At 40.9% G+C, this 13,377-nt stretch overlaps 1 protein-coding gene across 2 annotated transcripts in view; it reads right to left on the bottom strand.

Annotated features, from left to right (window-relative positions):
* Positions 1-8,375, bottom strand: part of zbtb7b (zinc finger and BTB domain containing 7B) — a 28,905-nt gene extending 20,530 nt beyond the window's left edge. The window contains exon 1 of one of the 2 annotated variants that reach the window (XM_036589151.1): positions 8,153-8,375. In XM_036589151.1, coding sequence (XP_036445044.1) covers positions 8,153-8,335 — 183 coding nt within the window. In that variant the 5' untranslated portion in view covers positions 8,336-8,375. The remainder of the gene's footprint in view (positions 1-8,152) is intronic. The other variant, XM_036589153.1, reaches the window with a different exon arrangement.
* Positions 8,376-13,377: the final 5,002 nt, after the last annotated feature.

Genomic DNA, 13,377 nt, shown 5'->3' with positions numbered 1-13,377 from the left:
ACGAACTGTGAAACAGATACAGAAAGGACTATTTTGACGTCTTTACTGATCACAATAATAATAATCTGAATGTTTTATGGACACAGCATGTGTTAACACTCTCTAGGTAGGCAGGTGATTTCCAACAAATGGCTGAAGGCTGATGACAATACTCAGACACAACACACTTTCTCAACCTTCCACAGATTTTCTCAAACATAACTTTATTTTTATTTTAAGTATAACACACTTATTATACTTTCTGTCTTTATGTAAGCACTTGCCACAACAAATTCCTTATTTAAGAAAACATACTTGGTTAATAAACTATTCTTCTGATACCAAAACACAGTCAACTCTGCCTCTGTGCACTGAAACATTTTCACTCTGTGATAGTTACTGGGTATCCGTACTGCTCATCAAAGGCAGAAGACAGGATTTCAGTGTCACATGTAAAGTATGTTTGGATGTTGCTCTTCAGGCCATAAGATACGGATACAGAGGTTTCCCCTCACCTCACAATCACACTACAGATTCACAGACATGCTGCAGTATAGACTAAAAATATTTTGTCTATGTTTACAAGTACAAAAGACACTAAGGAGCCAAACCATGCCGTTGGTCCTAAAAATAAACAGGGATGAAAAAGAATTTAAAAATACACAAGTGCCTCCATGGAATGTCACGTTCATTAGAAAGAGTCAGATGAGGCTACTACACTGCCAAAGGTAAAATCACCTCATTCTTACACATCTTGCACACACAGATAAAACAAATTTAATTTTTACTTGAACAAAGGTATTTTTTATTACTATATAATGTAATGTTAGAATAAACTGGTGACCTTCGTGGGCGCTGAAAAGTGCAGTGCAGGAGACAATAACACGAGAAAAGGGTTGATAAGGACAGTCCAGAATAGACAACTCAGTTTACTTCTCCGCTAACGCAGCGTCGTCCCAACATATCGCCTCCTCAAAACACAAAATTGGTAATCTAAGCTAACAAAATGTATTTTTTTAGCAGAGATACATGTGTAGATTGACCTTCAAGACTAGTTTGACTTTTACCGCTAGAATGATGGTCCCATCTCCCAATACAGGTCACCATCGGTCACTCCGGGTTTTCCGTAACTCACCTTTCTGCTTAAAACAGCGTATTGTGTTAACAATGAGATTAAGTTCGTCGTCGGGGGCTGGGTGGGCTTCACTGCTCTAACTCCAGTTGCCATGGCGGCTAACTGATCTCCTTAGATCAGAGAAAGCTAACCGGTGAAACTTTTATAGCTACCGAGACAAATAACCGTCGCGAAACGCAAACAGTGCTGTGTTCCTGCGTTTTTTTGCACGCAGAATTAGCTAGCTAGCTAGAATACTGTTGGCTAACGGCGCTTAAATAATTTTTTCAGATGTGATTTTTTGCACGAATAAAGTTTAAGTGCCTTACTAGGACGGGGGCTTACTTTTTTAAATTTCCACACAGAGACTGGCAGGTGAACAGGTGATTTACTAATCTTTCACCACCAGACACAGCGCTAACAGGCTAAATTAGGTCATAGCTACCTCTAGACTTAACCTCTGAGATTCTGTGTATTTGCTAATACACCATTCATTTCAAGTCAATAAAATAACTTACCGTTGGTTTTTAACCACCCTCAGTGTGGAGCTCTGATAAGACAACCTTAGCTAGCTAGCCTGACTGGCTAAAATCCACTAACTTCATGTTAATGTTGCTGAGCCACGAAAAATCAACGTGAACTCGAGTATATCCTCGAGTTAAATGATCAAACTTAGAGACGTACGGACACATCATTATAATTCTGTTAATATGTCTCGGGATACTGTGTGTGAAAATACCATTCAGAAGTATTAAACTAACGCCACTGTCCTCTCAACTGTAGGGACGAGCTGCTGAGTGAGTGTCCGTTAAGTTTTGAATTTGAAATGAGAGCGCGCGGGCCGCAGCATCGCAGCAGATAGCTACTGATTAAACCGCCGCTCATCTTAAACACCATTCAGATAAAGCCCTGCACTCTGCTGAGGCAACTAAATGAAACTGCAGCACAGTATGATAGGCAAACCCACGAGTCTGCCCACTGGCGTTAACAATTATACAAACAGCAGACAGACGGAGAGGATGGACCGAGTACAGCTGTAACAGCAGCACAGCTGTTACACCTTCAATATATTCAAGCTTCATATTGGTACTACACATGCATGATAATCATCTTCTGTCAGTGAAGGAAATTTCAACTACATATTTCCAATACGAAGATACTGGCAGAAATACGGAGCCCCTGAAGTGCTGCTGCGGAAAAAAACAGCGTCCCCTTGTAATATTTTTGTGTTCCCTTGCAAACTTTCTGCGTTCCCTTATAATGGTTTTGCGTTCTCTTGCAAATTATTTGCATTCGTGCAACAGTTTTGCGACCCCTCGCAAACGTTTTGCGTTTCCTTGCAATTGTTTTGCGTCCCCATACAAAATCCATTCCATTTGCAAGGGAAAGCTAAATCATGGCGAGAGAATGCAATGTCATTACTTTTTTTTAACCACAGCCCTTAGGTCTGCTCTGGGGTGTACAGTTTTCACTTTCCTATGTGCTTTTGGTTCATTTCAATTCCTGTGCAAACTTAAAACGTGTATTGCTGTGATCGTTGATCTGTCTCTTCAAAAAATGACATATTTTGATATGTTATGACACCAGATTTTTTTTGGGTAAAACAGACAAATGTGCAAGGAGCTCTTTTGGGGAAAGTAGATGTTGGATGCACCTAATTGATTAACTCCCTCATGCATTTAATATTTTTAGGCAAATACAAAACATTAAAATACCTTAATAAAATTCCTTATGTTTATTGTTATTGTTATTTTACTGCTGAATCATTTGTTGTTTTATTATTGTGTTATTAGTGTTGCTATTCATCTAAAAATATCAAATAAAACATAAATGAAAGAAACCCACACAATTTACTGTATTACTAATTACTAACTTACTAATATACAGAAAATTCTAAAGGAATGGTCGACAACGGACCAAAAGAATGCTCAATTTTATAAATAGTTGATTTTACATCTGTTATAATTTTATAGGCCAATTTGCAGTATAACAAAGGCTGTTACATCAGTCCCTGGTTTGGATATAAACAGGTACCTTGTCCTTACATCCTTATTGTGGAAATATAAATCATGCACATACATTTTTGACTTTGAATTTTTTTTTAGCTAAATGAAAGAAACAGATGCAGAATAATCATAGTGATTTTTTTTGCCTCAGTTCTCTTCATTTATTTCTTTTTAAGAAAATACAAATGCTTCAGCAGGAGGTATCACAAGAACAAAATTAATAAACATAACAAGAAATCAACACAATAAACATGTCCAGGGGTACAGTTACATAAAGACTCCCAGGGATTTACAAATATCCACAGTTTTTGCAGCTTTTCTTTTTGTCTTATACAAGAACCACACTAAGGAAAATCTTGCTAAACTTAATTTTGGAATGACTTAATCATAATAATAATAATAATAATAATAATATTAATAATAATAATAATAATAATAATAATGCTTTACTTTATAAAAATGGTGGTCACATGTCCATCATCCCCAGTGTAAACAAGGCCTGTTGTGATGCTGTGATCATGATTTGGGCTGCATTCTTAACGGCTGAATGAACCTTTTTTCCTGTGTGCTTTGTTTGATTTTGGTAGCCTTATGTTATCCACATGGTAGTCAGCTCTGTGAAACTACAGTATGAACAGGTTTAATACTGTTGGTTAAATTACATGTTTTGCTGATTTTCTAAGATAAAAAAGACATCCTCCACAGTGTGCCCAATTTCTATTTACTTTATATTTTAGTACACAATTTCTATTTATTTGCTAAGTTAATATTAGAAAAAAGTAAAACGTAATAATGTGCCTTATTGTACACACACAATTTGTGTTTTCTTTTTTCCCCGATATGTTAAATTCGGCAACCAACAGTTATTGTGCATTAAAATGTGCAGAAGTGTGTTCTCTGTAGAGGATGCATTAACTTATTTTCACTTAGCGTAATATGTAATTTTTCACTAAGTGTGCTGCATGAGTGTTTTCTGTGCAGCCTTAAGGTACCCATTTACAAAAACAAATGTACACACACACACACACACACACACACACACACACATATACTGAAGTGCAACAACCTTTCAGAAATCATAGATTTAACATATGATGCCTGACACACAGGCACTGTTCCAAACACACGGACTCTCTGTAAGTGAGCTACAGATTTGCTGGCACTGAGGAAACCGTGAGAACAGCACAAGCTCCAGGTGACTAAATTACACAGGTAATTACGTTACCATGGTAGTGACGTCAGGAAGGGGGTGGGGGCGGACAGGTTCAGGTTATCAGAGAACAGCAGCTCCGCTGTCTGTCACACAGGCAGAAAGGCCTCAGAGAGGTCACTGCTGAGCTGACCACTGTAAGAATATCTAAGTCAGAGGTGTAGTGTGCATTATACACAGGTTTACACTGCATACCCACCAGGAAACCAGTAGGATTTGTGTATAACCACTGAAAAACACGCAAGAGATTCACATATTTGGCACACTATATGTCCAAAAATATCCTGACACCCCTTCTAATTAGTGAATTCTGTCAATGTGAATCAGAAATCATGATGCATTTTCCCACTGTACTGGGACATATTTCAGAGTGAAACAGAGAATGATTGAGGGTCTCTGAGCTTTCGCTCAGCGATATGCTGGGGTGGTGAAACACTATATTACTGATTAATATTATTTATGCTGCTCAAAGTGTGTCCCGCGCACCAAACATTACATTTGGCTCACCAGAAAGTGACCCCACTCCCTCATCCAAACATATTTTTATACTGTATATAATTTATTACATTCTTATTTTGCTTTTAAAATTGTTTTTTTTGAAGTAATATAGCTTAATGTTATAAAATACATTGTGAAAAACCTTTTTTATTTGTATATTGCTTCATCTTTTGGCCTGCAGCTCACCACAAACATAGCACTGTGGCCACTCAGGCCAAAAGGTTTGGGCATTCCTGTTATAAGAGGCAGGCAAAGGTCACTACACATTTTGACAGAAGATTAACAGGAATTTTGTCTTTTACATGACTATAATGATATGATGAGCTGTGCTTAGTATGACCAAGCATATGAACTAACAGGGTAAAAAAGGTCAGTTTTGATTTCAGGTTGACTATGGTGCTGGCACAAGCATTTATTTGTGCACACACAGTTTGTATAATCTCTGGGGTTGCACCGACACGGCATAGGCAACGATACTGGCACTTAAATGCAGTACTAGTATCGGCAATTGGGATACAGATACCACAAAGCAATTTCTGCACCAGTAAATTCAACTTAGTAACAAATCTGTAATGCCAGTATTTGGTGGGAAGACAATGGTAGTGGGTGATATACCAGTTCGTATTGTTCCCGAAGGTATGAGTTTCACCAGTATGCAACAAATAAGCCAGATAACACAACATACATACAGTCCAAAACATGCTAACAGTAGCCCTTTACCTGAATGGCAAGATATCTTTCAGCAATCACTCATCTCCCAATTAAAGTCAGTCCAGGTTGTTATTGAGGGAGCAAACATTATGAGAGGAAATGTCGGTCTCCTGCGGTAATGATAGCCTTTAGCACAGAAGCCCACTAGCTGGACTAGTGTGTCCACTAGCCTTGCCAGCAGTGCACCTCCATCGGTCAGCTGCATCAGACAGTGCCGTGGTCTTGTAGCCTGGTGCTCCCATCCAGTCGAGAAATCCACTGAGCCAGCTAGCACTGACAGCGTGAATGACTGTAATATTTACTCCATTTACTCCAGCAGAGTCTGACACTCAGAGGTGTAAGCACGAGTGTACAGGATGCATGTATGAGACAAATGACTTGAGAAAATTAGGTGTGAAACATCATTTAACACACTTTCACTAAGCCAGAGAAGCTACTGTGTGTTTACACATACGTTCCATAAATGTATCCTAATATTGTGCAGTTCTATTTTTAATAAAAATAATATATTAATAAAAATATTTTGCTGCTAATGGAATGGGATGCGCTGGAGCAGCTGCACGAGCCTAAAGCCACCATACCCAAAGCCAAGCCTCGGCTAGAGGGGTATAAAGCCCCCCAGCATTAGACTGTGTAGCAGTGGAACCGCTTTCTCTGGAGAGATGGACCACCATCAGGAGGTGGTTTGTGTGTGGTTCATGATCCAGAACTAATCATTTAACATCAGTACCTGATCTCACTAATGGCCTTGTGGCTGAATGCTGTACCAACATTAAGTGTAAAGTCTTCCCAGAAGAGTAGAGGCTGTTACTGCAGCACAGGGGGAACAAACACCCTAATAAAAGCCTTGATTTCAGAAGAAACATTGGATGAGTAGATGTCTACAAATGTTTGGACGTATAATGTACATCACATGTGATAACCTGAGACAAGAACACAGAGTTTTTGCATGTCTGGGTAGAAAAAGGTAAATATTCCTTTAGAATGTAGTTCCAGAACACCCACTATTTCAGACCACTGAGCCTCAGGTGAGGGCCACAGGTGAGCACCCTGAGCTGCAGGTGGTGGCCATCAGCCCTTCCTGAGCTGGTTGAGCTGGTTGAGCCGGTCCACTCAGCCCTTCTGGGAGAGTCAGAAACACGTTTCGACTAAAAGGAAGTAGCACCTCAACCTGCTCCTCAACTGCCAAGAGAGCGGCAAGCTGAACTCATGTAGTACCATGCTGACCTGACCTGAACTGAACTGAATCACTTTATTAAGTACTGTACAGTCACACAGCACTGGGAATCTGTCTCAGTCGAACTGTGTCAACATAAAGTTACAACACACCTACAGTCTGCACTGACAAGGCAGAAAAACATACATCCATAGCCACGTCTGCACACTCACACACAGCCTGCACATATGCGTACATGTGTGCACAGTATAAACAGAGACGAAGCAGGTTATGAAATAGAAGATTTTGGTAATCAAGAGTGAGCAAAGTAGGGCAGGGCAGCATATTGTATATACTGGTCTAGGCAGAGTTTTAATAACATAATAATGAACATTATGTCCGTCACATAATAAGAAAATATCAGTGTCTCTGTTGCAAAGCAGTTTGTTTTTAGCTTTTAATTCCACTTTGTGCAGGACTTGACAGCCACAATGCAAGTCACTCACAGGGCACTTCAGATTGTTTTGAACAGTTCCAATAGATAGTAAGTTTCCTTTCTGGAAATGTGGTTTCTGTCTGATTAATGTTTAGAATACTGCGTGAAGTTCCCTTCTGTGTCATTTTTTCAGCGGAGAAAATGGAACAAAACTGTCCAAACAAAACAAAGTATCTGTTGGTAACACATTTTTTCCATCACTCAGGAAGAACAGGTTACTAACTTTCTTAATGCACTCAGCTCATTGTGACCAATTTTATCAATACTGCCCAGCCCACCAATCAGCCTTAAAATGCATGTAAGGGTCAGATTCTTGCCTAAGAAAGCCTGTTCAAGTTTAGTTTTATAGCTCTGGTCCTTCTATCAGTGGAAAGCCAACGACGGCCCTAATCCAACCCGGAACCGGACCCTCAGCCTGACCCTGAGTCAGACAGCTAGTGATACAGCAGCTCCAGCAGGGTAAGGCTGAGTCCCATTAAAGCCACTGTGTATGAAAGTTTGATGAAGAGGGGCAGAGAGTCTACAGCTCACAGAGAAGCAGCAGGATGCTGTGGGTGGGAGCTGTTAACTCTGTAGCTTGAGTAGCTCAGTAACTGTGAGCCCCCCCCCCTCTCTCTCTCTTTCTCTCTCTCTGTACCTATCTGACTCTCTTCAGCTCTCCCCAAGCTGCCTCACCTGTCCTCAGGTAACCGCACCGCGTGACAAGGCGAGAGCAGCAGCGACCTTCAGCAGAAGCAGCAGCGGGACACACACACACACACACACACACACACACACACACACACACACACACTCACTCACTCACACCGGGGGGAGGGAGCGGATGAGTGCGAGTAAAGCTCGCGCTCTGCTCCGTTTCTGTCCCGAGCCGGTGAGTTTCGCTCGAACACACTCTTCTTCCACTCTGACGACCCGCTCACACATCTCCCCTTCACTAATCAAACACCACCCGGCACTCTCCCACTCTCTCTCTCCTGCTTACCTGTCTCTCTGTCTGAGTCTCTCTCTCTCTCTTCTTCACCTGTCGCTCCGCGTCCCACCTGTCCGCGCGCGCTTCCGGTACACTGCCACCCTGCGCGCGCCCCTCCGTCACCTTTCCGCGACTCCGCTTCCGCTCACGGACGATTCCCACCCACACGCACACACACTCACACGCACACACCATCCTAACCCCACCCACACCATCCTTCGCCCTCCCTCACACACGATCGCGTACATACATAAACACACACACTCACATACACACATGCGCGCGCGCGCGCACACACCTCCTCCTCCCACCTTCCACTCTTTCTCTCTCTCTCTTGTAATCTTCCTCCTCCTCCTCTTCTATTAAACCCAGGAAGCGGTTTGTCCTACTTACTGCTGCACGGTTTTCTCCACCCGTATTCCGCCAGGCCCCGCCTCCCCTGTGCTGCGATTGGCTGATAGTTCGACAACCGGCCCTCCAATCGGTGACGGGATTGGCTCCTTGGCTCTACTGGGGGGGGTGTGTATACGTAGTGCCCAGTCAGTAAGATGGGCAGTCGGACATACACGCATATACAGTACTGTGCAAAAGTCTTAGGCATGTAAGCACATTGCTTACAACTTTTTGTATGGATAGTAAAGGTGATACCAGTATATGACATTAGAATGTATACAACTAAACACTGATGTTAAAAAAAAAAACAATTCATATCTTGTGAGCTGTTTAGAAGAACAAAGGTTGTGTTCCGATTTCTCCTTGATCTTGCTCAAATCCACCATCCACTCAAAAAAAAAACAAAAAAAACCCCCCAAAAAAAAACAAAAAACGAACCGACAGGTTTGTCAGACTTACAAACTGAAAATACACCAAAGGGCCACTTCATTAAGAACACCTACCTTGTATCTACACTCACTGTCCATTTTATCAGCTCCACTTACCATATAAGTTCACTTCATATTTCTACAATTACAGACTGTAGTCCATCTGTTGCTCTGCATACTTTGTTACGCCCCTTTATCCTGTTCTTCAATGGTCAGGACCCCCACAGGACCACCACAGAGCAGGTATTGTTTGGGTGTTGGATGATTCTCAGCACTGAAGTGACATTGATGTCGTGGTAGTGTGTTAGAATGTGTTGGGCAGGTATGAGTGGATCAGAGAATAATACCTGCTCTGTGGGGGTCCTGTGGGGGTCCTGGCTATTGAAGAACAGGGTGAAAGGGGGCTGACAAAGTATACAGCGAAACAGATGGACTACAGTTTGTAATTGTAGAACTATAAAGTGAGCCTGTATGGTAAGTGGAGCTGACAAAATGGACAAAGAGTGTAAAAACAAGTGTACAAAGTGAAGCGGCCGATCGGTGTATGTCAACCTTAAATGAATTGTCTTAGTACCTGTTTGACATAAAAATAAATGAAAGTACATTTCAGTGGATGAAAACTGCTCATTTTGACACAGAGAGAACTGCATTTCAAAGAAACTTAAATAAATTGCTTTGAAATTTTTCAGTTCTGTTCCATAAACAACTGAACTTTTTGTTTTCTGTGTATACTGATTCTATTTATAGTGGAAATGTGGAAATGTGTGGCATAATTGAATTACACTCATGCAAAGATTTATTTATGAGTATATCGTCACTGTCAGAACAAACCTGATTTTTTTATTTTTACATTGTTTTACACAATTTGAAAATGCCTGCTGGTCTTTATATTGTGTTAAAATGTCATGATGGATGGTCCTGCAGAAATGCTCCAAAAATACAAAAATCTTATTATATTAACTGACATTAAAAATGAAGAATGTTTTTTTCCTTCACCTGTAAAGGTACCACATAGTCACTGAAAATCAAATCCCCCAAAATGGTAATTTAACAGGAGAGGAATAAAGCACCCAGAACATAAATTCTCTGGAGCTGCACTGAAAGGGATGGAGCACTTCTTTCAAAAGATGTTCCTTCACTTACTGTTTTGAATCCTTAGTTGTTCAACTGGGTTGAGATCTGGTGACTGTGAAGACTGTAGTATAGGATTTACATTATTTTCATACTCATCAAACCATTCAGTGTCCCCTCATGCCCTGTACATGGGGGTACTGTCATCCTGGAAGAGACCACTCCCATCAGAATAGAAACATTACAGGATAAAGATGAGGCATCACATTAACTTTGTATTGAATTGCAGAGACCCTTGGACCCAAGTGGACTCAAACTATGCCAAAAAATGCTCCCACAGAATAACAGAGCCACCTGACCCTCCACTGTAGGGGTCAAGCATTCACTTCTGTACCACACTCTTTGTGTTTACCACACATGCACTCACACATTTTGAGAATATGGTGAAAGATGACTCATTTGACCATATCTTGTTTTCCCACGTCTCTGTAGACCAGCGTCATGAACTTTGAAATGTGCATTCGTGTTTGCAATGAGGGGTTTATGCTCTTCAATACTGTAATGTCCCTCTCTGTGTATTTGTGGATGGACTGTTCTTGCTGACATAGTCCGATCCCATCCTGCTTTGGCATTCTCAGTCACCTGAGGAACAGTTGCTCTTCTGTTTTTCCCTACATATCAGACTAATGCACGAGCATCAATGGCACTGAAAGTACGCTTTCGACCACAGTTTCCAACCCTGTTCACTGATGCTTTTCCCATGGGTCTAAATGTAGAGGTCAGTTTCGTCACTGTTCCTATTGAAACACTAGCCAGTCCAGTAGTGTTAATGAAGCGCCTGCCATCCACGCCCCAGTAATAAACCCTATTTCAAAGTCACTTACAGTACTGCGCAAAGTTAGTCAGAGACCACACTTTATTTATTTAATTTCCCTTCAAATTGGCGATTAAGGACAAATTATTCATTTTTCAGGAGGTATTTCTGAGGTGATTAGATATAAGACAATTCATGTGCACAAGGAAGGGAAAGTCAAAGGAAAAAGAAGAAAAAAACAAGAGTTACCAAAACTGGAGTTAAAAAGCGTTAAAAGTTATAGAGAAAATGGAACCACTAACAACCTTGCAAGACCTGGTAGACCACCAAAGCAGTAACCATCAGATAAACAGTACTAAAAGCTTTCATCTTTGAGAGAGAGGAGCTCCACTTCTTGCTTCAGATCCATCCTTCCACTGTGAGAAGACAACTCAATGCTATGAGTCTGAAATGATGTGTAGCTGTCAAGAAGCCGTTACTGAGAAAAGAAACCAGACAACAAAGAAGAAAATTTGCACTAGAACACTGAAACTGGACATGTAAGGTGTGGAGTAATCTCTTACAGACAGATAAGTCTAAATTTATAACTGGGATTACTTAGAATGTGAGAAGCAGACCTGCAACCAACTTCTAAGGCTGAACTTTGTAGGTTTTCACAAGAAGCACGGAAAGATGGTCATGCAGACTTCTTTGAAAACCTGAAAGCAAATCTCCTAAAAAGAATGGAGTGCACATGCTAAATACTAAAATTTTTTTGAAAAAACTGTTGAGGCCTCCATGTAATGGTCTGTTAAATGTATGTCTGCAGTACTTTCCTGATGCTGAATAATAAATAAGTTGCACTTAATGGCCATTTTGACTAGAAATTAAATTGAATGATTTTTGCACAATACCGTAGATCTTTTCCTCTGACCGTTTTGATCCAAAGTCGAGGTCAGCTGGGCCTGCTCAGCATTTTCATACAAGCCACAGAGCATGGTAGGATGCTAACTGTTTAATTGTATCACACAGTACACTTGTCTGGAAGTATCTGCACTTCTTCTTCTGCACATTTTCTCCACTCATTTATTTAAGTTTTAATTTGTCACCCATCTGCATGTAACACACACACACACACACACACACACACACACACACACACAAACACACACACACACACTCACACAGTGGTGTCATGAGTAGGTCTGATGGTAAGTGGAGACGTCTGTACTGTAAAATGATTCATGCTTAAAAAAACAAGATGAGACACAGCAGAAGAAAAAACAGTGAAGAGAGAACACAAAGTGAGAGAAAGAAAGAGGAAGAAACAGAGAAAGATAGGAGAGGCACTCACACACTTCCTGTTTGAAGTGGTTTAGCCTTTAGAGGCTTCGGAGGGGATCACCTCACTGAAGCCTGAAGCCTGAATGGTGTGTGTGTGTGTGTGCGCGCAGCCTCCCACGACGTTCAGCACACAAAAGCGGTATGTGTGTGTGTGTCTGTGTGTGTATGTGAGATTAAAGCATTCTGTGGTGTCTCTCCCCCGCTACCTGCCCACCTCACCAATCTCAGCTCCCGCTACTGTGTAACAGCGGCGAGCATCACTCTCTCTCTCTCTGTCTCTTTCTGTCTCTGTGTCTCTCTCTCTACCCTCTGTGAATGTCACAGGTTACATTTTTTTGACAAAACAATTAACATAAAGCTGATTATGAAAATAGGAAAGTGGAAAAATAGAAACAGAACAACAGAAAGTAGGTCATTTACAAAATCATTAGTCATCAACATATATTGATGTCTTGCCTTACTGGTCGCCTTTTAGGCCAGGACAAAATGCTATAGATCTCACCAACTCTCTCTCTCTCTATCTTTCTCTCTTTCTCCCTCCTCCTCCTCCAAAGTATTATTAACAGTGCAAATGATGACATTTCATGTCTTTGCTTTATTACTTAAAAAGTCCATGTCCCACATTTCTTATTTGTATATACTTTTTCCTGAGGTCCATTTGTGACATTTGTGTCATGATTAATTTTTAACAACACCATTTTCTAACCTCTCCTTACCCCTTAGAACAGTGGGCCTTAAACTGGTCCTTGGGGCCCACCAACAGTCCACATTTTTTTTCCCAGCACACCTCAGGGCCTGTTTGAGAACCAGAGCATGTGAAAAGAACGGAGCGGCAGACATTTCCGCTCCTTGTTCAAAGCTTTCTGTAATCACTCCGCTCTGGGTTTTGTATTTCCTGCTCCTCACACAGACATCAGAGAAAACCTGCTCCATATGATTCAATCCTATGATATTTATTTTGCCTTGAAAGTATGGACAAGACACTGCACACTTTATTTCATTCATTTTATAATTTATAATAATGGCCATTATTAAATAAAAAAACTAGTTCAACATTCTGTGCTACACTGGCTTTTTTTCAGAAGGCCCAATCACAAAATAGAAAACTGCTGAGGGTAAACAACCGCATGGGCTTTTAACACTATCTTCTTTATTATTTGAGCAGCAAAATGGACAGAATGAGACTAACTCAGTGTAATGTCTGTAGA

The sequence above is a fragment of the Colossoma macropomum genome, unplaced genomic scaffold (assembly GCF_904425465.1).
Source record: "Colossoma macropomum unplaced genomic scaffold, Colossoma_macropomum, whole genome shotgun sequence".
NCBI lineage: Eukaryota > Metazoa > Chordata > Actinopteri > Characiformes > Serrasalmidae > Colossoma > Colossoma macropomum.
This window is presented reverse-complemented; position numbering and strand designations above follow the sequence as displayed.